The sequence below is a fragment of the Anser brachyrhynchus genome (genome assembly GCF_964034855.1).
Source record: "Anser brachyrhynchus genome assembly, chromosome: 15".
Lineage (NCBI taxonomy): Eukaryota > Metazoa > Chordata > Aves > Anseriformes > Anatidae > Anser > Anser brachyrhynchus.
In genome coordinates, this window is record NC_137733.1 from 17,314,348 (window position 1) to 17,341,249 (window position 26,902).

General features: G+C 50.4%; 1 protein-coding gene across 2 annotated transcripts in view; it reads left to right on the forward strand.

Annotated features, from left to right (window-relative positions):
• The window catches only part of TNRC6A (trinucleotide repeat containing adaptor 6A), an 80,695-nt gene that overhangs the window by 10,957 nt on the left and 42,836 nt on the right, over nt 1–26,902 (forward strand). The window contains exons 1-2 of one of the 2 annotated variants that reach the window (XM_080556202.1): nt 19,553–19,746; nt 20,418–20,465. In XM_080556202.1, coding sequence (XP_080412328.1) covers nt 19,742–19,746; nt 20,418–20,465 — 53 coding nt within the window. In that variant the 5' untranslated portion in view covers nt 19,553–19,741. Of the gene's footprint in view, nt 1–19,552; nt 19,747–20,417; nt 20,466–26,902 lie in introns of those variants that run through there. The other variant, XM_080556201.1, reaches the window with a different exon arrangement.

Consider the following 26,902-nt stretch of genomic DNA (forward strand, 5'->3'; position numbering starts at 1 on the left):
TGTAATTCAGCTCTGGCAGTCACACAAACAGCCATGTCTTTGATGGGGTATTGTCCTTCTGCTCGCACTGAAGTCCTTCCAGTGATGCTTCCCGACCTCCAGTTGCAATTTTCACGAAGCCTGGGGCAGGCAGTTCTCGGGTGCTGCCTCCCCAGCGGCTAGCCTGGGGCCAGCAGGGAGACGTTGTGCACGGTGCCGGGCAGAGGAGAGCAGCACCAGCACACCACGGGGCAGCTGTGGCTGTTTGGCTGTGCAGGACCTTGATTTAATTATGCCAGTGGCTGCAGCTGGCACCCAGCCGGAGCCGCACAGCCCCTGCCAGGTTGCTGTGACGGATCTCCAGAAGCGCGCTCTGCCTGCGGCGCCCTGCAGCCCCTGCTCTGGCTGTCTGCAGGGTGAGCTCCGCCACCGTGCCACAGCCAGCAAAGCCCCTGGTGTGCCAAACCCGTGTGTTAGCCCGGATGGCTTCTCCCACAGGGAGACTGGAGTGGCCGCAGCCAGTACTATTGGCTCTGGCACAGCTGCGCACCAGGCCAGGTTTGCAATCCCCTGTATTTCTGGCATGCAGAAATGCACCACAGCGTGGCTGGCATGAAATGGCAGGAAAGGCACAGCAAGCACAGGATGATGGGATGGGCTGGCACCGCTGAAAGCCACTCAGCCACCGCAGCGGTCACCCGGTCACCGCACAGCGGGGAGGCGGCGTGGGGAGCGGGGGCACCTGGTGGCACCGGCGGCTGCCCGGGCAGAAACGCGCCCGCCCGCTGGAAGTGGCGGGGAAATGGAGCGGAGTCAGCCATAAATTAGGCATGATGAGGGCAAGCTGGGACACAGGAGCCCAGGCTCATTACTGATGAGCTCTCTCCCCAGGTCCTGCTGTGTATTTATTTATTTGTCCTGAAGCTACTTAGAGTGTGAATTCCCCCTCTCAGGCAGGCAGCGGTGAGCAAGGCGCTCCCGATAGCGCAGCCCTGCGCAGGGGGAGCTCGGCTCCACCGGTGTGGTCCAGCACGGCCCCTTCTCCTTGTCGCTGAGACTTCTTCCCTGGCACCAGGGAGCACTGAGAAGGAAATAGCACAGCAGGTAACCCTGCCACGGCTGGGGAGCATGCTGAGTTTGGGCAGATGGGTGCACCCTGCCCTGTCTCAGAGCACCGTGCGTGGGTCAGGGTAAGTGTGGTCTTCCCCATCCACATCCCCAGCTCTGCCTGGAGCTCTGCCTGAAATGAAACCTTGTCGAGATCAACCCCAAGTGGCCCTGCCCTGGGCTTTGGTCGTGAGGTGGGGAAGAGCCTCCTTTATTCTACATTTAGCTCTTGGGATTCACCCCCTCCCCCAGGACAAGCCCATTGCTGAAAATGCCTTTTAGAAGCTCCGGTCACAGTCAAAATTAAATCAGAAAATGAACTATTACTCAAAGTGACTTGGAGTTGCTCAAGATTTATATGCTTTGGGCAGCTTGAACTCCATTTGCTGGGGTACCTAGGGAAGCCTCAGCCACTAGCGCACCGTGACCGTTTGCAATTTCACACCACTTTAAACTCGCTCTCATTGAGATTGGGGAGATGAAAAATGTCTTTATTAAAAGAAGTCACAGGTCCCTGATTGGCTGCTAAATGTGTTTTAATGTGTGGTGTGAGCGGGGAGGGCAGGAAGGGGTGCGGGGCACGTTGGTGGCTGAGCTCACGTGGCAGCCTGGCAGGGCAGAGGGACTCTGAACAAAGGATTTACCTTCAGTTTTCCTGCTGCTTGGACCATCTCGAGATGGTTAGCGATGGTTCTGCACCACCCTGGGGACAACCTCAGGCTGGCTGGGCTGCTGTGCTCCAGCTGGGCTTCCTTGGTGTGGTCCTGGCAGTATCTCCTAATGAGGCACTGTCTGCAGACACCCACGTGTACACATGTTAAACATGCTTTAATAATTGAGACAGTTAAACTCGCCATTGTTTGTGTTCCAACAAGTGAGAGTGTCTTGGTGACCATCCTCCCCCGTCATCACGCGTGTCTCGAGCAACTCCCATGTGCAGAGCGGACGGGGAGCTGCGGAGAGGTGTTTATGCTTCCTGCTGCTCTTGTTTCTCCAGCAGACCTCTGTGGGTATTCACTCCATAATGATCTTTTATTCTTGCATTTGTATCTTTACTCCAGGAATCATGCACTAAACCTGGAGTGAAGTCAAGCACAGACCCTCCTCCCCGCTCATCCAGCAATGCAGTTTACAAAAGGCTCTGTTATTATCCCCGCATCCACACTCTCTAACCCTGTAATTAGATGCTTAGGCTATGATTGCCCCATTGTCCGCTGGATGGGTTTAATCATTCTTTTCTCCTACAGTGGCAATTTTGTTCCAATTAATTATTTCAGTTTGAACAGCAATAACTGGTTGAGTTTAGAGAGAAATTAAAAGGGTAGAGCAGGATAATGAAGAGTGAGCTAACAAGGGAGAGACTGCAAACAGGGCTGCTGCGTATCCCTGCTTCTCTTCCAAGCTCTCCTTTGCTCCCCAGGGAGCTTTCTGGGGCTTGAAAGCGTTCTCCCTGGAAACAAGGGTCCTGCACAGTGCAGCAGTGCTGCCTGGCTTCGTCCATGCCTGGAAGATGTTACTGGGTCTGGTGGAAGCAACAGGGTACGCTCGTGGGCTCGTCCGCCTGGGAAGGAAGATGTTTCTCATTCAGGCTTTAATTGATGTATCCTAGGCTCTGGTACAGGCAAGGCAAGGTTTTGTCTGGTTGTGCTATCTACCTAATGTTTTCCCCACCAGTGAACACACGTCCCAGTTCTGTCCCAGCTAATCAGGGTTTGTAGTCGCTTCCCACAAGACTCCCTGGGGAAGCGAGTTCTCAGTGCTGGGATGCACCAGGAGGGACGTGCGGCAGCAAAACAAGGTGCAAAAGAAAACAAGCTGCCTGGCCCAGCGTTCGCGTGTCAGCGCCTCCTCAGAACGAGGAGAGTTCTCTGCGGTCCTGTTTCTCGTCAGGTCCTCGCTGGTTTTCAGCGCAGCATTGCTGTCTCCATGAGCGTGGATGCAGCTTGCTGCCGGAGGAGACGCAGACTAAGCCTCGCTGCTGGCGGGCGCCCGGCGCTCGCCCCAGCCCCCCCTGCCCACCTGTCCCAGGCAAGAAGCTGCTGCCAGCGGCACCCTGTGCTGCCAGCCGCACTGTGCCTTCACAGCCATCTGCGGAGCAGCATCTGGCAGTGCTCCGTCCCTCCCGAAACAGCTGGCTGCTTGGCTAGCTAGCACACCCAGGCTGCCATCTGAGGGCCAGGTGCACGCAGCACGTCCCACGCTGCCGTGCCTCCGAAGGTGAGACCGGCAGGAGGGCAGCGCCTGGGAGGCTCTGCTGCTGCGGTGTCCCAGAGCATCTCCGTGCCCACGTGTGTGACAGCGGGCCCGGGCCCTGTGCTCGCCCCCTGGTCCAGCAGAAGTTGCTGCTGCGGCCAGGGCAGGCGGCAGTGGGCCGGGGCAGGCGCTGGGTGGGCATGGCAGAAAAGGCAGCACCATGATTTGGGGTCAGTCTAAGGCTATCAGTGCATGTGAAGAACCTGCCAGAGCCACAGCACCGCTGTGAATCCATCTTTAGAAGTTTCTGGCCCCATTTACTTTTAGATCCGTGTTGGTATGAACAGAAACTAACGCACAGGCAGCCCTGGGGCTAGTTTTTGCAGCTCTGGCTCTGGGCTCCCCAAAGGGAGGAGTTTTGCTGTGGCAGTCGCTGAGGGCCTCCTGCAGTCTGGGCTCTGCTCGCTGGCCTCGCCGCCCTGCGCTCAGCCCCCTGCACGGCCGCCGTGCCCAGAGCTTTGTGACCGAGCACAGCCAAAGGCAGAGGGGTCGGGGCTCCTGCCCGCCGTGTCGTGGCAAAGCTGGGGAAAGTCACCAGTGCAGCTCCTCCCGCACCGTGAGGATGCTCGCTGGGAGCAGGAGAGGCTCTCCTCCCGCCGTGTCTCACACCAGGGTGGCCTGGGGACGAGCCCCTTGCTCAGTGGCCTCGGGTGACAGTGTGGGCAGGGGGACGTGGGGCTGGAGGGGCTGCTGCACTGCGAGGCTGCGCTCACCGATGCCAGGGGGCATGTTGAGCCAAAGCCAATGGCAAACTGTGGTCTCTAAATCACTCATTTATTCAGGGAATTATCAGCTGGCACGGGTGCCATTCTCAAGGTGATTCAGGATGCAACTGATTTGGGTTAAATAAATAAATAAATAAAAATTGTAAGGTTATACAAGGTTTTGAAGAGAGAGGGGGAAAAAAAAATTGATGCCTTTCAGGAGTTACAAAAATGCTGCCTGTGCAATTCATGTATAATTCAATGAATTCCAGAGTAGTTTGAATATTTAAATTATGCATGATCAAAGCAATAAAGAAATCTGCATTTCCTCACTCCAAGCCCCCCAGACATAATGCTCCCAAGCGTCCCCTCCCCGAAAGGCAGCTCCTCGCTTCCACACTCCCAGATCTATTGAGCCTCGTCGCTCCAAAGAAATTGAGTTCGACTGGAAAAATGTGGCCGTCGAGCGCAGCCGCTGCTCCTTAGCAAGCGCGCCATGCATCGCAAGGCGAGCCCGCGCCGTTGCCAGGGCGATGGGCAGCCCGGGGGGGCAGTGGGCACAGGAGCAGCCCCCGGGCACGGGCAGCCCCCCGGCAGCCCCCCGGCAGCCCCCCGGCAGCCCCAAGCCATGCGGGGGCTGCAGCCCTGCACCACGGCATCCCTCGGGGTCTGCAGAGGCGTTGCTGCTGGTGTGTGTGTGCTGGTGGGCTCAGCCCCCCACCGAGCCCCTGCCCATCCATCCCTCTGCTGCAGCTTCCCTCCTGCTACGGCCATGGCGAGCTGGGCAGGGGAAAAAAGCAAAAAGGGGAGGGAAAAAAAAACCAAACACACAGCAAAATGCAGTTTCTGCCCCTCCCCCCTGCTCTTGTCCAGATGCTGTAAATTTTCATTAGTATTCTGTAATTTAATGATCAATTCCCAAGAGAAAATTAGTCTTCAATTTACAAAAAAAATCCCTGTTAATTTAAGCATAATAGCAGGAGAGTGGTGCGGGTGCCGGGGCCCAGTCCTGCACCTCCCACTCTTCCCTCTCCACAGCCTTGCAAAGGGCAATCACCAGGGGGAATTTTAATAATACTCCGAAGTCCATTCGAAATCTCCCAAGGAAGACTGCAGAGAGGTTCCTAGGGGCAAGAAAAGCAATTTCCTCCCGAAACAAGAGGTTGTTCTGAGCCTGGCGCGCGCAGCTTCAGCCGCAGGTTGACGCCGACAGAGCCGGTGAGGCGGGAGCAGAGCGCGGCCAGCGCCGGCCCCTGGGGACCGCGGTGCCATGGCCCTGGTGGCGCTGGGGACAGCAGCGCTGCCCAGCACTGGCAGCACTCGTCCCCACGCGCCGAGGGCAGCGGGTAAATCTCAAGCGATGCAGACGGAAGCCATCCCCTCCAGATATTGAGATAGATGGTGGTGGCTTCGCTCATTAGAAGTTGTGGCAAAGGGTAGGTGCTGGGAGTCTGCATTCCGGGGAAGAACTGCAAGGGGAGCTCATTAACTTGAAAAATTGGGTCCAGAGGGCTCATTTGTCTGATATCAGCTCACTGTTTTTTCTAGTAATGTAGGAAGTGAGAGAGGGAGATGTGAGCCTCTCCTCAGTGACCGACTCTTTGATTTACCCCTTTCTGATTCATGTCCTCTCTTCCAAATTGCCTGTAGTACTGTTTATTTTCCTTAGGTCTCAAGCTGACCCGCGCGGAACATGGCCCTTTGCTCCCCTCATGCAGCACCTGGGGGGCAGGTCAGGCACTGCTAAGCGTCTTCTTACCCTAGCGCCACGAGGCTGCTCTGTCGGGACATGGCCGCATCCTTTGTTCAGGCCAAGGTGCTCATGGAGCAAGGTGGCTCTGGGCTCTTCACCTGAGCTCTGCTGGTCCAGGCGACCGAAGCTGCTGTCCATGCACCGGAGCCACGGGTTCCACCCTATGCAGAGGCCATGGACTTCCCAAAGCAGGCAGGGCCAGGAAGCTCCTTGTTGCCCCTGCACCCAGGATGGGTCTGCTGAGCTCTCCGCTTTGCTGTGTGCTTGTGTCCGTCCCTGAACAAGCAGCTCCTTGCCGGGGCTTGAGCGTCCTGCCCCCGCTATGCCTCCGCTCTCCCCACCCTCGGGAGGTGCCGCAGCTCACCGTGCTCCCCCCGGGACCCCCAGCAGCTGCTCCCTGCCTTGCTGCCCGAGCACACCTCGTGCCATTTCCCCTTCCTTCCCCATCACTTGGGTGGTGGCTGCCGCGGGCAGAGGCTGCCTTGAGGTGCTGGGCACAGCTGGTGCTGCCCCAGAGCCCTGGTGCAGGGGGTGCCAGACCCTCTCCTGGCAGTAGAGGCTGTAACGGCAGCCGGACACTTACCTGGAGACCCCCAGGGTCTTCTGAGTGAATTTTCAGCAGGGACAGCTGAAGGATCCCTCCAGAGCAGGGCGGCTGCCCCTGAGCTGTGCGGCTGCAGAATTCCCTGTGGGCACAAAGCCGCCTCCCGGAGCTTGCTGGATTTAGCAGTCCGGCTGCCTGCACCCCGTCCCCTTACCATGTCTCCTGGCGGACCCCCCCGCAGCCAGACCTGGCTGAACGCACGTGCAGGTCACGCTCAGCTCCCCGCCTGCCCCAGGCGCAGGAGCCAGCAGCCGCTGGTGCCCCGGGACCACACGGGAGGTTCGTGGGCCATGGGACACGAGCACCCCGTCCTAGGAGGCCCGCGGGGCTGCCGTGTCTCCACCCTGCCTGCGAGCGGCAGGCAGCAAAAGCGACAATTAATAAAGTGTTAGCAGCAATCATGTTAATTGCATCAAGCTATTAATAAAGGCAGATCTGTCAAAGCGCAGTAAATACTTGAGAGGAAGTCAAGGAGCCGTCCCTGCCAAATGCAGTCCCCTAGCCCCACACATGGCGGGCAATGAGGAGGAGGAGGAGGAGGAGGAGGAGGAGGAGCAGCAGCACCGTTCTGTCAGGGTCCTGTGCAGGAGAAGGCCACGCAGGCTCGGGGCTGCACGCCCAGGTCAGCATTTCTGGCTCCTATCAAAAGGCAGTTTAGAGTCTCGGGTAACTGACACAGATGTAAGTAATGTTCTCTTTACAGCCAGCCTTTCCCCGAGATGTTGTTAAATTAGAAGGGAAATCTATTTCCTGTTTAAAAAAAAAAAAAAAAAGGCGAGTGAACTCAGTGTTAAATATAGATATATGATATGTAAATGAATCTGACAACTGAGTGAATAAAAAATGAAGGTTTAAATTATTGAAGGGTAGGAGGAGATGGCGCATGCAAATAGCATTAATGTGGAAAGAGGCAGCTCTCTGAACGGGGAAAGGAGGTTTTGAAACATAATTATTTCTTTTAAGAAAAGGGCTACATATTAAATAAAAGCCAACAGAACCAGCACATGTTTATTTCAAAGGCCTTTCTTTCTATCGTGTCGCTTTATTCTCCTGGCTTTTTTTTTCTTCTTTTTTTTTTTTTTTTTGCCTGCAAAGCCATGAGAGAAATCGAAGGCTACTGAATATTTTAGCTTTAATTAAAATAAGATAAATTAAGTTTTGATTGTTACACGAGAACAAATGGGTCCCAGAGACGGCCGATCACAGGCTGCTATTGAGGCGGCTGTGAGAAGGTGTTTCCGAATTGATTTGGTGGGGATGGAGCTCACCCGGCCTTCAGCCCCGTTGCACTCACACTGTGGTTCATCACCATCGCCGGGAAGCTACGACGGCTTCCCGAACGTTTGCAAGGATTGCATGGACTTAACTTAAATGGAAAAATACCTGCCTGGAGATGTTAGCTCACCAGAAGGAGTTAATTGCCCTAAAAGTGTGAAGATAATCTGTTTGGTTTTGCTCTTGTTTCATCGCATATGTAGTGAAGACCGCAGGGTCCGGACACAGGGAGTGAAACAGCCCGGGCTGAGCTGGCTCCAGGGCGCTGCCGCTGTGGGGCCGGGGTTGCAGGGAGCACTGGTGGCTCACTGTTGGAAATAGAGAACCAGCTGGTTATTTTTATCAGCAGTAAAACTGACAAGGTAGTCTCACGGAATGGGTACTCTGCAAGCGCAGTAAATGTCTTCATTACCTTTCCATAGCTATATTTATGCCTCTCTGACCCTCTTCAGGACTGACAGGGCAGGTTACGGGTTTCCTTTTCCTAATTCAGTACATGATGGCTTGGGACAAGTTGTTAAAGCTATAGATCAAAATGTCATTTATTAGAAAAGTGCCTCCCCTGGGATTCTTATCCTTCGTTTATTATTTGTTGTGTGCTGACAGTGTGCTTTGCTCTGTCTAATCTGTCTTTCTGGCTATTTATATAGCCCTCGTCACGGTAGCACCTGGGTGTCTCCCTTTGCTTAAAAAATGATGTTCTGTCTCTCTCCTCTTTCCCTGCTCTGGGAAGCGGGGTGCGGGCTGCCGCCCCGGAGGTGTTCTGCTGTTGGTGTGAAAAGTGCGTGATTGATTTCCCCATGTGCTTCCGAGCCCCGAGCTCCCCGTGCTGCGCGGCTGTCCCCAGTCCTGGCGGGGCACGGGGGGACGTGCACGAGCCCTGCCGAGCTCCCGGCTCACCGGGGCAGGCGAAACACAGGAACCGATGGGCTCAGAGCGGCTGCTTTCGCATCTGCCTGGCAGGAAGCAGTGGCTGCTTTCGCCCCCTTCCCTGGCCTTGCGGGGACGGGTGGCAGCGTCAGCGGGCGGCGTTAGTGGGGGGGCCGTGGGGCTGCGGCCGCCGGGTGGTCCCGGCCCCCACCCACACCACGCCACGCTCGGCTGGATCCAGCCCGTGCCCCGCACGGTTCCTGTGCTTTACATGGTAGATTACCTGCACGGCTATCAGACGCACAAATTGTGTTGTTCATGGCCACAAACCCTCAAAGAGCAGCCCACCAGCCAAAAGTTGTTGAAATAATTCTGAACAGAGACTACTAAACCTTTATGCAAATAATTCAGGAGCTGAGAAGGAGATGGATTTGCTGAATTAGTTGTTCAGTATGTAGCACTGCCCAGGACAGACCAGCAAACCAATTAAAGCAATTCCTCCCACAGACAACTTCTGCATTGATGAAACGAGTGGGGATGATAATTCCTTCTTGGATGCCCCCTCATTTTCACCGCCTGCTCGAAGGATGCAATTCATTGTCCTTGCCTTCCCCTTAGACTAGCAAATAACGTCAGCAGCTAAGCTGTAGGTGCACACATATCTGTGTGCAATCCATACACGAGATTGCAGTCTATATACTAGATTGCACCGACTCTCTAATTTGCTTAGGCAAGCACAAAGATTTCCTTAGCAGATGAATATGGCACTGACAGTACACCAGCAAATCCTGCTGTGTGTGAGAGATGTTGTAAGCTTACCATTGAGAATTATTTGCGGGTCTGTAGCCAAGAAAACGGGTCCAGGAATCCTCCAGGCAATGTCCATCACACACCTGTGCTGTAGCAACAGTTTACTTCCCACGTAACTGAGACCTGCCCAGCAGGGTCTTTGGTGAATTCCATGAAGTTTTCTGAAAAGCATCCTCCTTGACTCTAGGAAGTCCTCCGTAGGACATCAATCTTACCTTCAAACACACTCTGCTATTCAAACCTTTACCCCTGGAAACTCACCCTCTGTCACTCTGTAAGGATGCTGCCTTTTCACTTCTCCCCATGATATCTGCCAGGCCAGAGTGCATTTTATACAGCTGGGGACAGCTGGGGAAAGTTAATAATCACCTACCCATGAGTACAATAGAGACTAAAAGCTGAATTTTTAATGATCTGAATGTACAAAGCCAGGTTTTGTCACAGTCCCCAGGGGGCTCGGGGCTCACCTCCGTTTCCCACAGCTTTCCACCCACTGTCTGACACTTTGCTAGAGACCGAGCTTCCCATCAGGATGGGGATGGTGCCTCTGCTGCCCGCCTGCTCCACCCCTGCCCGCTCCATCCCTGCCTGCCCCCTGCCCACCCAGTGCCCCAGGGGCCCTGCCCCGTGGTCTCCATCCCAATGCCCCCCCTGCACACTGCCAGGCGCCGCAGCCGTGCCCGCAGCCTTTGTGCGCGCTGCGCGCTGGCAGGCAGCCAGGCCGTCCTTCCCGAGCCGCCTTTGTTCGGCGGGAGCCGAGCGATGCAGACACGCGGCCTCGCTGCTCGCTCCAAAACGCGGGGCAGGCTTGTGGCTGCTGCCTGCCCCAGGCAGAGCCCTGCAGAGGGCCAGGGGCCTGCAGCGGCTGCGGGGTGCCCGATGGCAGGGGCAGGCAGGGTGGAGACGTTCTCCTTCTCTCTCCCGCTGCCTGGGTGTGTCTGTGATTTCCTTGCGCGGTCAGACGTGCCGTTCCCAGAGCAGCCCTGACCACCAGGCTCAGATGCAGCTGGATTTGCTGCACCGCAAAGCCCAGTAGCTGAGATCCCATCGCTGGGTGGCAGAAAAGCTGCTGGGGTCAAAGAGGAGCCCCCGGGTGGGACCCTGGGACCCTGCCCAGCCGCGGAGCCAAACCTGCCCAGCCTGGTGCGCCCGTCCTGCCCCTGCCCCGGCGGCGCTGCCCCAGCGGTGAGGTGCTGCACGCGGCCACGCTGCACCGGGCAGCAGGCGGGACAGGAGCCTCCGGTCTCGGCCCCCATCTGCAGCCCCGCTGCTGCTGTGCTGTGCTGCAGCTGGAAGTGGGCACGAAGCTGCTGGCCTCAAAGGTCTGGCAGCTAAGACCTTTCATCTTGCTAAACCTCAGACAGTCTCCTAAGTAATTCACTGCATCATTGTGGTGAGATGGAAACCACTCTAGCGCTGCAGTTCCCAGGACACATTTCACAGGAGTCACAGTGTCAGCCTAGATGTGTTTCCTACATCCCAGTTTAGGAAATTGCTTATAAACAACTGTTGGGAATGCTGAGTTCCCCTCCTCTCCTATCCCGTCCCAGCGCCTCCTCTCTCTGCCGTGCAGAGGGTACTCAGAGCAGGCTGGGCCCCCGGCAGGGTCGGGGAGAGGGGGAGAAGCCCGGCACGTGCAGCCCAGCGCCGAGGCAGCCCCAGTGACCGGCAGAGGTGGGGGCGCGTGTGCGGAGCAGGGCTGGTTGGACCGAGCAGGGCTGGTTGGGCTCCCACCCACAGCTCGCCAGGGCTGCCCAGCTGTAGCGGCCACGCTACAGGAGGACCCTGTCCTGCACGGGGGGAGCCGTGCTGTGCCAGCCAGCTGCTCTGCCGGAGCTGATGGGGAGGAGAAGCCAGGCAGGGCGAGGCAGCGGCGAGCCACCGGCAGACACGGGCAGGCACGGCCATTCCTGACCTGCCAGGTCCTCTGGGGTCTGAAGCTCTAGTTTAAAGAGAAGACCGAGAAAAAAATCCTAATTCTTAACCAAAAAAAGAATGTTATATGAGCGAGAGTCCCCAGGTACATACTTACATCACAAAGTGAGAGAAAAGCGTAGCAATGCAGCTGCCCCTCAGTAGGGCCACAGTTACGCACCTGTCTGAGGCAGGAAGCCATTTTACACAGCCAGCATTAAACCAGGTCTAGTATATAAATAATTGTACAGCCACGTGTCTCCCGGTACCTCTGGGTGCACTTGTTTGTCATTCCAGAGAGTGTAAGTGACTTTATTCACGCACTGTGGCCTGCTGTACAGCGCATCCTCCCACGCCCCAAGTGTTCTCTGCTGTTGTCAGAGAGAAGTGCAACAGAGGTGAAATCTTCCGTCGGACCGTGCTGTGCTGAGCAGAGCGCCTGTTGGGCTGGACAGCCAGCAAGCACTGGTGATGAGGAGCTGTGCCCCGGCTGCAGGAGGCGGCAGGCAGCGCACACAAACCCCGGTGCAGCCAGCAGCCGGCCCCGGGAGCGTCCCTTCGCGGTGGTGGCTGTCCCCACAGCGTGGCTGCGCCGCTCCTGGTGCTCCCTGTGGCGCTGGCCGGGGCAGCCGCTGCCTGTGCCGAGCTCCTGGTGAGCTGCTGGGGCTGCAGGGCAAGGAGGAGGCAGCAGAGCACTTTTCCCTGCAAGCTTCATCCCCATGTTCCTGCCAGGTGGTGGAGGACACCGTTTTGTTTTTCCACGCCTCTCCAAATAGTGCCACGCTACTTTCTGGATTTTTATTTATATTTAGCAAAAACCCTACAAATAAACTAGAAAGAGCCATGGCAGTAAAGCAGCCACCCACCCACAGTGACCCAGCCAGCTCCAGCATGGGCACAGCCTGGGGACCCACGCCAGTGCCCAGCCGTGCCGTGGGTGGGAGCCCCCCTGTGTGCCTTCGGGGGGGCAAAGATGGGGATGGGGCAAAGAGGGAAAGGCGCGATGGAACCCTGAGTCGATTTTCTTCCCCAGTGCAATGCAGCCCTGGTAAATAAAGATTGGAAACGTCTCTTGCACTGCGCCACTTAAGAGACCAGGGGATGTGAGGACGGCGTAATTGGCTGGATGCAGAATGAAATTCAGGCTCAGCGATTCCATTTTACAGTTGGCAGCCTTCCCAAGCACAGATCAGGGGAAGCAAGTTGGACTAGCTTTAAAACACAGGGAAATTCTTTATCTTTTATAATTTTTTGCTGATTTAAAGGGTAGGATTAAATTCTCATTTAATAACCCCAAGTGCCTGCTCTCCCCCGCTCTGATCACTCTGTGTAATGGTGATAATGCTGGAAAGGCACTGGGAGCCTGGAGGCAAGGCAGCAAATTTTCTTTTCCTGAGCACAGATCTAATGATTGTTTGCTACTGCAGCCTGTGAAACAGGCACTGACTGCTTAATCATGAGCCTTCGCCTAAGATTTCGGGAGCTGTTTTCCAGGTCTGTTTGGAAGGCAAGCCGAACACTTTCTGTTAGCACCTTCCAACTTTGTCATTTGCGTTTCTTCCTCCTAATTAAGGATCCTACAGAGACCCAGATGTCTAACACAAATAGTCCAGTTGTCTTGACTGAGCTGCTCCTGGGCGGGCAATGTGTTTATGAGCAAGAACTGCTTCTTCAGTGCCTTTATATTACCACCTCTTACCATCGGCTATGCTATTTTTAAATCGTTCTAAAAATGCATCCTGTAAATAAAACCTCTACAATGAACAAGAAGAGGAGCCTCCTAGCAGAGTAACACACAGAGCCTCTCTGTGAACAAGAAGACTGTTTTCCCTTGTCTGTCAGATCAGCTCATTTAGATTATTTAAGTCAAGTGCAATTTTGAAAACAATCTGTTTTGCTCATGACAGCTTCTTCATTCTCTATAATGATGCTGAATGTAACAAGCGGCAAAGGGTTATTGACGGCAAATTCTCCACATTCCCAGGCCTGCGCTTCTCATGTCGACTTATAAAAGGAGCCCCTTGCTTTATTTTCCCCAGACATTAAGCAGAAAGTATTTTCTAACGTGTCGGCTTTAGAACACCGCACTGAAGCTTCATTTTGCATGAAGCCTTGACAGCAAACACAGATAAAGGGGAAGGGTGGAGGGAAGGGGAAACTCTGAAATGGCGCCAGCTCATTTTTAACTGTTTTTAGTCAGTACATTTCTCTCTCTCTTGCAGTTTACTCTCTCGCTCTGATTATGTAAAAATCCTAATTAAAAAGTTAATGGGGAACTTGAAGACTGGAGAATCCAGATGCATGCCAGGCTGGCAGGGGGCAGATGGTAGCTGCTGTTGTTGGGAAAAGATATTTGGGGATCAGTGACCAGAAGGCCATGTTTACCGACCGGTGAAAATGTAACTGTAAAGATCCATCGCTGGCAGCTGCCTGGAAGCAGAGCCCTCGAGTATTTGTTTCCATTATTTCTAATTTCACATATGACTGTAGTGCTTTAGGGACGTTCAAATACATACCAGGAAAGCGGTCGCCAGTCTAACCTCAGCGCTACGAGGACACAACACAACGTTTCCCAAATCCCCAACCTCTCGTCTTGCCGGGGGCAGGCGGGTGCTGCAGGAGGGCTCTCCCCACCAAGCAGCCATCGCCCTCATCCCTTGCCAGCATCAAGGCGAGCAGCGAGCAGCGGGGCCGTCCTCCGCGGGCTGCTCTGCTCCCTGCGCTCCCTACGACTGCTGATCCGCCACCAGGAGAGGGAGAGGTGGGGAGCCACGGGCACTGCTCCCAGGCACTGCCCATCTCCGCAGGGATGGGGAAGAGGACGGACAGATGTCTCCAGCAGGCCCAGCTGGCAAACATCTGACCGAACAACCTTACACAGCACATCAAAGTGCTGTGGACGTTAGCCTGGGCGGACGTTAGGCGCTGCCTGTAAACGTGCTGGAGTGCCTCTGCCGTTCTGAGCACACCAGCGGCAGGGTGTGGAGGAAGGCTCGCTGGCAGCACTGGCTGGATTCCTCCCTGCATGCAGTACCTGAAGTACTCCTTCACCCACTTGTGAAGACAGTGGCTTCCTAGAGACAGTGAGTCCATAAGGAAGCGACATTTCATAATTATGACATTTCATAATGGATGTGAAAGACTTTTCTACCCTTCAGCTGCTCCCAACCCAGATGGTTACACACATCTTTGTAAGTGCAGAGGTGTTACTTTACTGTCCTTTTGCTGGCCGAAACAAGAAGCCTGGAGGTTCAAGCTCTAATGAACACAAGAGAAAAAGAAGAAAGAATGAAACAAAAGAAATGTAGCGAGCAGGACAGAAAGTGACCCAGATCTTCTCTTCCAAATAACCTTATGCTCAACAAAACTTCGAAGCTAAGGCCAAGGCTAACACTGGTGACAATTCTGGAGGTGGCAAAACTGGATTGCTTTGCTCTTATGAGCACTGTGGCAATCAGAAGGGGCAACAGGAGCTCAGAAAAAGTAACTACAGCACAAGCCCCAGCACAGTTCTCCTACAGCATCTCATCACCACCCTGCGTTGTTTCTGTTGGCAAATGGGGAGAACCAGCGTAGTTAACGGGTGTCCTGTGTTACACTGTCATGCATATTCCAAACAGTCGTTGCATGGCTGATGAGTTGCCTGGTGAAGTCTGAATTCAGAACAGAAGGCCTCTCAATACACAGTTCTGCATCTCTGGCAGGATTTAAAACAAGGAGAGGCTATCTAGCACCACTTCCACCCAATTGCTGTGGCCTGTTAAGTATGGCTACTTGACTAACAGTCCTTTTGCTGCTTCTTGAAGAAAATGTTCTTTTTATTTGAGGGTTGTTGACTTGCCATATTTTCACCAGTGTATCCAGCAATGAAGCAGCCAGTTTCATAGCTGTAAGAACATAGCTGAAATAAAGTGTTAGTTGTGAGGGTGAAAGATGTAGGATCGCAATGTTGGTGTGAGATGTTGGCATAGGAAGTAGGGGGATAGTTAATGAAGCAGATTTGCTGATAATGTACAACAAACTGTAATATTTGGATGTGCGCAAGTCGATGGGGCCGGATGGGATCCACCCAAGGGTACTGAGAGAACTGGCGGAGGAGCTGGCCGAGCCGCTTTCCATCATTTATCGGCAGTCCTGGCTATCGGGGGAGGTCCCGGTTGACTGGCGGCTAGCCAATGTGACGCCCATCTATAAGAAGGGCCGGAGGGCAGACCCGGGGAACTATAGGCCTGTCAGTTTGACCTCAGTGCCGGGGAAGCTCATGGAGCAGATTATCTTGAGGGTCATCACGCGGCACTTGCAGGGCAAGCAGGCGATCAGGCCCAGTCAGCATGGGTTTATGAAAGGCAGGTCCTGCTTGACGAACCTGATCTCCTTCTATGACCAAGTGACGCGCTTGGTGGATGAGGGAAAGGCTGTGGACGTGGTCTACCTTGACCTCAGTAAGGCTTTTGACACCGTTCCCCACAACATTCTCCTCCAGAAACTGGCTGCTCGGGGCTTGGACTGGCGTACGCTTCGCTGGGTTAGAAACTGGCTGGATGGCCGGGCCCAGAGAGTTGTGGTGAATGGAGTCAAATCTGGTTGGAGGCCGGTCACTAGTGGAGTCCCCCAGGGCTCGGTACTGGGGCCGGTCCTCTTTAATATCTTTATTGATGATCTGGATGAGGGCGTCCAGTGCACCCTCAGTAAGTTTGCAGATGACACCAAGCTAAGTGCGTGTGTCGATCTGCTCGAGGGCAGGAAGGCTCTGCAGGAGGATCTGGATAGGCTGGACCGATGGGCTGAGGTCAACTGCATGAAGTTCAACAAGGCCAAGTGCCGGGTCCTGCACCTGGGGCGCAACAACCCCAAGCAGAGCTACAGGCTGGGAGATGAGTGGTTGGAAAGCTGCCTGGCCGAGAAGGACCTGGGAGTATTGGTGGATAGTCGGCTGAATATGAGCCAGCAGTGTGCTCAGGTGGCCAAGAAGGCCAACGGCATCCTGGCCTGTATAAGAAGCAGTGTGGCCAGCAGGTCGAGGGAAGTGATTGTGCCCCTGTACTTGGCTCTGGTGAGGCCGCACCTCGAGTACTGTGTTCAGTTTTGGGCCCCTCGCTACAGGAAGGACATGGACGTGCTCGAGCGAGTCCAGAGAAGGGCGACCAAGCTTGTGAGGGGTCTGGAGAACAAGTCTTACGAGGAGCGGCTGAGGGAGCTGGGCTTGTTCAGCCTGGAGAAGAGGAGGCTCAGGGGCGACCTCATCGCTCTCTACAGTTACCTGAAAGGAGGCTGTAGAGAGGTGGGGGTTGGTCTATTCTCCCACGTGCCTGGTGACAGGACGAGGGGGAATGGGCTAAAGTTGCGACAGGGGAGTTTTAGGTTGGATGTTAGGAAGTACTTCTTTACCGAAAGGGTTATTAAGCATTGGAACGGGCTGCCCAGGGAGGTGGTGGAGTCACCATCCCTGGAGGTCTTTAAAAGACGTTTAGATGTAGAGCTTAGGGATATGGTTTAGTGGAGTACTTAGTGTTAGGTCGGAGGTTGGACTCGATGATCTTGAGGTCTCTTCCAACCTAGAGAAATCTGTGAATCTGTGAATTTACAATACAGAACGGAAGCAATTGCTACAGCAGTCTAACTGCTGGAAGCATGTGCATAAATAAAATTAGAGAACAATCTAAAATAATAAAGAAAACTACCGACCTTGACTATGAATGTTATTGACAGAGGCATAACACAGTTAACGAAATGTTATAATAAGAGTAATGCATTTATTAGCCTTCCTATCTGAGGACAAACTTAACAACAGTCCTCCTACATCGAGTGCAGTCCCTTTAAAAACAGATGAAACAGGACTGCGGTGAATGAAACAGTCACAGAAAGCTGAATCCAGATGCCAGGAAATAACAGCTTTCATTTACACATTATTACATGACAATCCAAACTTTTTCATATGAAGAAAAATAAACCTCAAGACCAAATTTAACTTCCAAGTTATTAATAGAAGCAGAGAAACTAATTTCAAACTGTCAGTGCCCTTTTAAGTACATGAAAAATAATACTATCACTTTATGCATGTGCATGTTCAGCTCACAGCAATGCAAGCTATATCATTAAGCCTCTAGGAAGAGGACAAAAATAACCTTACTGGCTAGGCTGCATTGTCATAAATGCTCATCTTTAATAATGTAGGATCTTCTTCAGCTGAAAAATACTCCATTCATGCTGGCAGAAAGGCAGGTGGTATTGCAGCAAACTTCCAGAGACAATTGCTCATTTGTCCAGGGCATCCATTTATTTTACAGGTGAATGAAATGGCATTCATTTTTTTCACTAATGCTAATAAGAATGGTAAAAGCCAGTTGAAACTGGGCTGGTAAATGTTTGTAATAATGCTGCAAGCTGGATGCAAGAAGAGAGCAAAGACTTCCCTATGCCAACAAAACCACCTTTCTCAGCAGCTCTCATAATAGAGCAGACAGGAGGATGCTTATTTCCATTTGAACAGTAGAAGGGAGTTCAGAAGAAAATTAAATTCCTGAACATTACTGTAGGCACACACAATAACAATTATTCCCTTGAACAGTAGCTGTTCAGACTGCTAGGGTATTTTTAACTAGTGCTTTAGAACTAAATGAGGAATGCCAGCGAGCAGCCATCTGAATGACAGTTTTGCTGTGCACCAAAACAACCTAGCCTGGGACCAGACAGAATATATTGAAAGCTAATATATCTTGTTATATTTCTGAGATTGGTTTGCAGAGATGGAGCTACAAGTATGGTATCAGTATACTTGCTATGGCACTGATACCTTTCCAGTTCAACTTGTCTAAAAAGAAGCCTCTAATCTGTATTTACTCTTTTCTTATAGAGTCTGCTAGCAGTGGTGCATCTGTGTCTTTCAAAGAATTTTATCCTCTAGGCATTGGAACTTGGGGAGAGAAATCAACCACAATGTTTCCAAATGCAGGCATGTTAAGCTGACTCATGAGTTTAAAACTATTGCAAACAATCTTCTTATATATGCTCATTATTCATGCCAGCAACACTTTAAATTGCTCTAACTAACTTAAAATATAAAAACATACTTCCTTGCCATTATTTATTCTGTAGACTTGGATGGTGAAAATTGAATCTTTTCACTTTCATTTTTGAGGAACTTTCCAATTCTTACGTTTGCAGTATTTGGGCTACAAAGACCTAACTACAATGCTATCTCTACCTTTCCTACAGAAAAGTGCCTGTAACGATGCACTTCTGTTTACGGTGATTTTTTTGTCTGATCTCGTCTTCATTCTGTCTCAGCATTAGTGTTCTTAATTATTTTCCATTATACCCTGTCAGTTCTTTGAGTGATTTAATTTCTCCAAATTAATTTCTGGGATATTTTTACTGAAATCAAGTGCAGTAAAACAGAGTGTGGCTTATATATTCTTCTCTCTTTATTGCATGTGTATGAAGTTAATTTAATCTAAAATGTAAACAGAGATATTTTATGTGTTCAGATAAATGAATTTCTAGCTAGGTTTGTGAACACTAGATGCTTTTCAGTGTCCTCTCTCAACGTAAGGAAGCCTGTGGAAGAATAAGAGAAAGGACTACCTCACTTCATGGTGTTTATTTAGACACTGACACTTCTTTTCCATCAGATTCAGTTGTTACTGACACCCCAAAATTCAGAACAGAACTGAGCATAGCAGTAGCGCCTGGGAACAGAAACAGCCGTACCCCATAGGGAAAAAGTACTGGTGGGAACGTGTGTTATTTGCCTATTTGTGTGTCATCCTGCATTCCTCAGGGAAATGACCGCTCTTTTCTATGGGTTGTTGCAATGAGGTAATGCTTGGGATTCTGTGTGTATTTTCAGGATAAGTAACAAACACGGTGATAAACTACATCCTCAAACAATCTGCCGGACGGAGCGCTGCAAAGGCCGGCCCACCCACGCCGGCTGCCACAGCCGCACTCGGTGGGTCAGGGCTCTGCGCCCGCACCTCGGCGGGCCGCTGGAGGCCGGGGGCACGCACAGAAGCCCCCGAACTCGGGGTGAGCTCCCGCTGGGGTGCCCTGCTGCGGCTGGGGCAGGCCTCACACGGGACGTTCGGGCCCCTGGAGGCCAGGCCCGGTGCCCGTCGCCTCCCGCCCCACCGGCCCGCTGAGGGGGCTCGGGCCGGGAAGGACGAGGCCTACTCCCGGGCCGGGCCTCGGCCTCAGCGCCTCGCGGCCCCCTCCCCGTTGCCAGGGCGGTTGCCGGGGCGCCATGTTGGGGAGCGCGGCGACCCGGAAGCGGTGCCGGGAGCGGGGTTTCTCTTCCTGCGCGGCGGGGCCGGGCCGGCCGGGTTAGGAGGCAGGAAATGGCGGCGGTGCTGCAGCAGCAGCTGCCGGGCCCTCCCGCTCCGCAGTGCCGGGCCCAGGCCGCCTAGAGCCGCCGCGACAGCGCCGGGCCCGGGCCGCAGCCACGCCGGGCCGGACTCCGAGCACTTTACATACATGAGGTAGCGGGCGGGGGGGGGGGGCGAGAGGAGGGGAGGAGAGGAGAGGGGAGGGGCCGGGCGGCGGCGGCCGCGGTGGGGCCCGGGGGCCGCGGGCGGGGGAGGGGCCGGGGCTGGGACCGGGGGGCGGGGGGCGCCCGGTGGGGGGGGCGGAGCGGGGCCGGGGCCGGCACCGGGAGCGGGACCGGACCCGGCGGGGACAGGGGCAGGGGCAGGGGCAGGGGGCTGCATCCCCGCGGGCTCCCCGCCGCAGGGCCGCCGGGCGGGAACGGGGCCGGGCGGCGGGAGGCGGCGGAGCCCCCCCGGCAGCGCCCCGCGGAGCCCCCGCTCCCGCTCCGCCGCCCGTGCCCTGCAGCCGCCCGGCCGCGGGGAGGTGGCGGCGAGCGCCGTTAGGCGGCCCCGGCGCGGGGTGATGCAGCAGAACGGAGCGGCCGGCCCCGGGGCGGCCGCGCGGGGTGAGCGCGGGCTGCGGGGGGGCGAGGGCGGCGTCGGCTGGGCCCCGGCGGGGCTGGGGACGCGCAGCCGGCCGGTACCGGCGGCCTGGGCTCTGCCCGCTGCCTCCCGGCAACCCCCCCCATGGAGCCGGGTGCGTGTCCTAGCCCCGCCGCGGCTTTATTTTTTGCGTTCTGCTGCATTTGTGTTGACATGGAAACCGACACCGCTTTCTGTTCCAGAGAATTGGAAGCTAAAGCTACCAAAGAAGTCGAAAGAAAACTAAGCAGGTAAGATGCCCGTTTGAATTCACTCCCGCACTTCGGAAAGCGTCAACCTAAGGCTAAAAACTGGTGTGTTTGGTTTTTTTTTTCTTGGGCATTTAATTTCATGTTAATTATAAGGATTAAAAAAAATAATAATTTGAAAATGTGCTTGTCTGTTGCGTAGGGGAGTCTGCAATTTAGGTAGTTCTGTAGTCTAAACACCTTTTTAATGTAGTTTCTTTTACATAATAACAGCGTCAGATTCTCTAATAGAGTTTGTTTACTAGGCTCTTTTGCCAGGGGACTTTTACTAGGGCCATTTGAAATAAGTTTAAACCCTGAATTAAACTGATTGCTAGTTTTTACATAGCTTGCTTTTCTCTTACTTATGGCAGTTAAGCAGTCCCAAACTTTCAGATTGATTTACAATTACACTGTGAAAATTGATCGGCTCTCCCCCGTTGTCAGCGTGTCTTCCTTTTTTTGATGATATGCCTGAGCAGGTTTTTTTTTTTCCATTTTATTGTTGGCATCTGAACAATATATACAGAATCATTAAGACGTATTTAAAAATGATAAGCTGAATATAATGTCAGGGTAATTGTTAAATGGACTTTACTTGAACAGAATATTTTCAAATTACAACTCTTTAATCTGTCCACCAGAAATTACAAAGCAGTCTAAAAAATTAAATCATTAGCATTGTGTGGATAGTACTCAGTGTATACTTGATACCAGAAGCAATTTCAGAACCGTGTTTTTAGATAGAGCACTGAGATATGTATTTATAATGGCACAAGTCTTAGAGTCATAAAACTGTGAAGATCTATTGAGTTGCTAGTGAGGTCTGTCCTGTCATGCGGGCAGTATAGGTGGTGAAAAGAGGTGAAGGTAAACTGTACAACTGCCTGAAGAAAGCGTTTTGTGGGGAGTGAGAACAGATCAAGGTTCACTGAGTAACTTCTGGTATGGCTCAGGTCTCTGTTTTCTGACACACGAGCTATGTGTTTTCTTCATTTAAACGATTAAGAGCTGCTTTTTCCCTTGACGTATCAGTTGTTTTCAGAAACCTGTCATCTAACTGGTTTCTGTTTAGTGAGGGAATTTTCACCATGTGGGCACATAGCCTGGTAAAGCTGCAGCATGCCTACTCTGGATAGGCCTGATTGTTTTACTATTGCAGAGCTCAACAGATAGCCTTCATTCTTTCTCTGCTATCGTTGTTTGTGATCTTATTAAATTTGCAGTGACCAAGTCAAATTGTAAAAGAGTAAATATCTTTCCCTGGGAAAGGTAAATAGACCCATTGTACATTTTTTCTTAATCTAAAATTTCATAGTGTATATACAGACTTTAAACTCTGTGGGATGTTGGAATATCTTCATTTAAGTTCTGAAATTGCCTTTGGAGTTTATGCTTAAAAATAAATAGGTAGGAAATACCCTTTTTGTAAATCTTACTTAAATATTGGCTTAGACTGTTGGTTTGCGATAGAGTAAGTATTACAGCTGTTAATACAGCTTGCTTACCCGGTTAGAGCGATGACTTTTAATCTCGGGATTAGAAATTTGGCTCGTTTGGCCTCTCACAAAAAGATCTTCATTTGGTCTGCGTCCTCTTTAAAATGCACTTCTGCAGTGGACTAGGTGTGTACTGCTGGTTTCAAAAATAGGCATAGTGCATGACTGGCAACAGTAATTCAAATAAATGTGTTGCACATTTTATTGCTGCATAATATTACAAGTGAAATGTAACCTGTTCAGTCTACCTCTGAGCAAGAACGTGTTACCTCCCACTATTAACTGGAGGAATGCAACTTAAATTTGGGTCAAATCAGCAGCAGTAAAAAAGGCCACGTAGTTCTCTTGGTTTAAGAAATAGCTTTTTAATTCTGTTTGCTAAACAGGGCTTTTCTACCTCACTTACGTGGAACTGAGAGAAGGTAAATATCTGAAATATGTTTACAGTTTTACTCCCAAGCACAAGCATTTGACTCTTACTTCACAATCATACAAGTTACAGGGAAGATTAACAACTCTGCTTTCATTCACCCGTTTCTGCTCCATCTGCGTTGGTTGCAGACTGTCCGTGTTCTGGGAAAGCAGACTTTGCCTGACAGCATATATACCTCTAGGTTTCATCCATGTATTCTTCTAAGTTACTAATGTATGTCTGTTGTTGTTTTTTCTTAACTCTTCTGTGTTAGAATAACCACCATATTTGCATGAGGCTTTCCTTATTTGCTTTAGAAAAAAATGAGATGATTCAATGACAGAGGCATAGATATGAGAAGCAGAGTGAGAAATGTAGTGGTTTCTGCTGATACTTTAAGCACTTGATTTTCTGTTGTTATTTTTGTTGTGTTTTTTTTCAGAGGTGGGAGGGGCAGGGCTTTTTTCCTGATAAACTTCCTACAGGATGACTTCTGCAGTCAAATGAGAAGAGCTTACTGCAAAGAGGCAGCGTTCTGTTTATACTTTCAAGACCTTTAGAGATGCTTAAGCAAAATGATATATTCTTTTCTCCCCTACCCAATCAGCGGGATACCTTTTCAGATGATGTGTAATTGTCAGGTTGGCCCCATAAGGTAGCTCGCATTCACCTCTTCCTTTTCTAGTGTTACCGGAAACCCACCAGGCAGTGTGCTTCTTGACTCCACATTAATAATACTGAAGCACTCTTCGGTAGTTACAGTGCTGGGCTTGAGCAGTGTTCAGGTTTGTGCATATGTTACAGATATCCTGCACAACCAGTTCGCTTCTGGAGAAGCGGTTTAATGGATCTTCCTATCCCCGTTTGTTAAGTGAAGATAGGGATTGTTTATTGCTACTACTGAAGTCTTGTGTATTTAGATGACAAACTCTTTGGGAAATAGGCTTGTATGACTGCGTAGCGGTAAACATGATAAACCCTAATCTCGGGTGAAGCCTCGGGGAGAAAATGGAACCAAAATGTTATTCCAGAACTGACGTATTTATAGCGGTTGCAGTTTGTGACATGGTTCTACTGAGCCAGCCTCTGCGCTAGGGAAGTGGGGAAGATGAGTGTCTCTGAACTAATTGATAATGGTAGACACGATAGTTGAACTTCTGTCACCTCACTCCTAGGGTGATAAAGACAGGTATTTTAAAAGCAGAAAAGAGTAGCTGGCACCTATTTGCTAATTAGTTATGCACTGAGGTATCAGTTTTTAGCTTGGCAGCGCCTCTTCTTTACGTTAATAGCTGGGAAGAATTAACACATGCAGAATCTGTGTACAAGTGGTTTAACTTTCTTATCAGGGGCTTTCTTTGCTCCTGTGTAATGTGCCGAGTGGTTTTAGTTGTCAGAATGCTTCTGTTTAAGGCATGTTTTAGGTGTCTTTTGTTGTTAACTTTAAAGTACTGGCTTCTCTTCCATAAACTTGGAGAATGTTCTTTGTGTTGTGATGCCCTATTTTATAGGAAGTGTTAATAAAGGAATAGGAGGATCAATTTTTAACTAAAATACACATTTTTCTAGTTGGTTGTTATATGATGATGGCTTAATACAAAAGCAAGCTATTGGATTTTAGAAACGGAGGAATAGTTTTTATTGGTAGCTGTATGTATTTGCATTATCTAAAAAAATTAAATATTAGGGAAATTTTAGGTCAGAATACAGCAAAAACATGAATTTTAAGTCTTGGCAGTGTGTTTGGAGGTCTGTATATAACATCAGACATAGGTGAGTTATGTAGTGCATGCATACATTTGCTGCTTTTGCAGAATTATAAAAGGTCTTTCAGTTCCGTATGCTTACGTAACTCTCTGACTGTTCCACCTCTAGCATGCAGTTAATTTATAACTAGAAGAGCAAATAGTGAAATTGTTCTTATTGTTGTTATTGTTTTGTTTTTAATTAAAAACTTTTTTTTTCAAATAATATATTTGTCACTGGAAATGTTGAAGTGGTTTCAGAAGCCACTGTGTGTAATCGCTTCTAATTGCTACTTTTATGTTTAACACATGTAGCAAAGGGGTAGAGGGCAGAAATCCATAACTAATTAGCACAGAAGTTGATGTTTGGTGATTCAATAGCAAGCATGCTCTCAGTGTCTCCAGCGTCCTGCTATCAATAAATAAACTGAATGATGCATGCCCTTTCAAGAAGCGGACCAATAAAACCGTTTTACTTTCAGTTATTAATAAATGTCTTTTTAGCTTCAGATATTAGGACAGGGCCGCTAGGGGCTGGTTGTTTAAGTCGTCTCCTTTGTCCAGTGAAAAGAGCTGCCAGCCCGCCCGCCTCGTGTTGGTCAGGACTAGTGCCAGCCGGTGGTCGGTCACTCGGTGCGTTTAGCACACTTGGCCAGAGGAATGACACTGAAAACCCTAGTGCAGGCTTTGCGGTGTTTCAAGAGCTTCAGAGTAACCTAACGCAGGATACCTTTGGGAGAATCCCTTCCCAGCCTCATGGCTTGAAGCGTTTGTCGGTGATAAGTGTCTTTAAAATGTACTAGCACCATCTTGTGGGGCAGCGTGACTTTAATTTGGTTTGAAAGTGAATTGAGAAGGTGGCTGTCTGGCTGGCAAACGCAACGTGAGTATCGGTAACGGTGCTGACATCTCCAGCAGCCTTTGTAGAGAAGCGCTCCGAGTGCTAGCGTTCACTTGAAGAATCTCCAAACCCAATTAATACAATTCTGTTACATAAGTAGCTTAGTTCTGATGAGTGCTAGATAACTGGCATTAGTGGTGGGATGGCGGCTTGATTTATTTCAGCGCTGACATTTGCTGGGTGCAAGCACTATGTGCTTTTCACTCTGAGATAAATACCGTGTTCATAATATTGCAGTGCAATGTCTTAGATCTTAATTTGTGTCAAAAATCTTATTGTAACCATAATTTCCTCAGTGGGGTGACTAGAATTGTAATTTATTGTGGTGTAGCATGTTTCCCTTTTGTATGTTACAACAGCAAAGAAAGCATGCTCTACAAACGTTAATTATTGCATCCTCATTATGTCTTTCAGGAAACTATGGGTATACTTGATTCTCATATAGTGTAAGAACAGAGGTTAAATACGTCTAACTACTTTCTCTATTTCAGCCCATATATTTTTAAAATGCCAGGCTGTAGCTTTTTAAATTACACGTTAATAGAAGCTTTTGCAAGACTTAAAGTAATCAGTAAAATATGATTTGATGTAAATGTTACCTGCAATGTTTACATTGTGAATATTACAGCTTTTCCAGATTGCAAGCCAAATAACAAGTCAAACAAAAAGTAAAATTAAATGTTAGCACTGTCAAAGCTTAAAGAAGTAGTAGAATGACCGTAGAAGGCAGAATGTAGTTGCTTTCTACTTAATGGCACAACTGATAGTAACAAACTGAAAGACTTAATCTCAAAAGTCACCCAGAATCATGAGGCACATTGTCTTGCAAAAGCGGTACCTGTCTTAGAAGATAAGTATATTAAAAAAAAAAAAAATGGCTTAAATAAGTAAAGAGTTCTGGTATGTGTTTTTTTCCTTACACAAACAAGTTGTGCTGAGTGAGTTACTGTGACAAGACTGCCACAACTGAGGGGAAATTTCAATGTGATTGATAAGTTTTTATCTAGCAGTCAGTCTATTCACAGTTACGCAGACAGTTGCAACTTCTACATGTATGTTCTCAGAGCTTTCAAAAAGCGTAGTCTCTCCTGAGATCAAGATCAATTTTCATTTGGTCTCACTTGAAAATAACATATCTTTCTAGTAAGCCGTTTAAACTGAGGGTCTTTACTCCAGTCTCAAATGTCAATTTCATATGGCATGGGTATTTTATTTGCAGTTGATCTAAATTGAAGAACAAGGTTTGCATTTTTGTTACCACCATTTAGCAAGCTAGTCCAATTATTTAGTAGGAAAAGGAAATGTCCTGTAGATGTAGTTGCAGTGAAAGCTGGATGGCTGATAGGGGAAATAATAGAAGTCTGCTTATATAATTCTTACGAACCAGAATTTGCAGAGGCTGAGGGGCCAAGCATGCTGCTTCCAACACCTCTTTTCCAGGGCAATGGCGTACACCTACCTAGATGCAGGGAAGAGCCCAGCAAAAGAGCTTGTTGTTTTTTCCATTTTCGTCTTGTTACTATTAGCCTCTGCTGCTACAGTGGTTTTTGTTAAATGCTGCAAAGTAACATGACGCTGTTGGTAATTTGTACTGAAAGAGATACCTAAAATGCTGAGTGCAGAACAGGCATGGGTAGCTATGAAAGTGTAAGATGATAAATGAGAAATACTACGTAACTTCTCAAGAAGTAGCGTTAAAAACGTAGCTTGTTATAATTGTACCTTCTAAGGGATGCTGGAATCCAGTGCGTAAATAGTAGCACGTGCTGCCTGTTGGTAGGGTCATGTATTAACTTGTTGGGAAGAATAAGGGAGACTTGCTCTTTCGGCTGTCGGAGATGGAAATTTAGGAGTTCTGCCTTAGACTGTGATGACTTAATCGG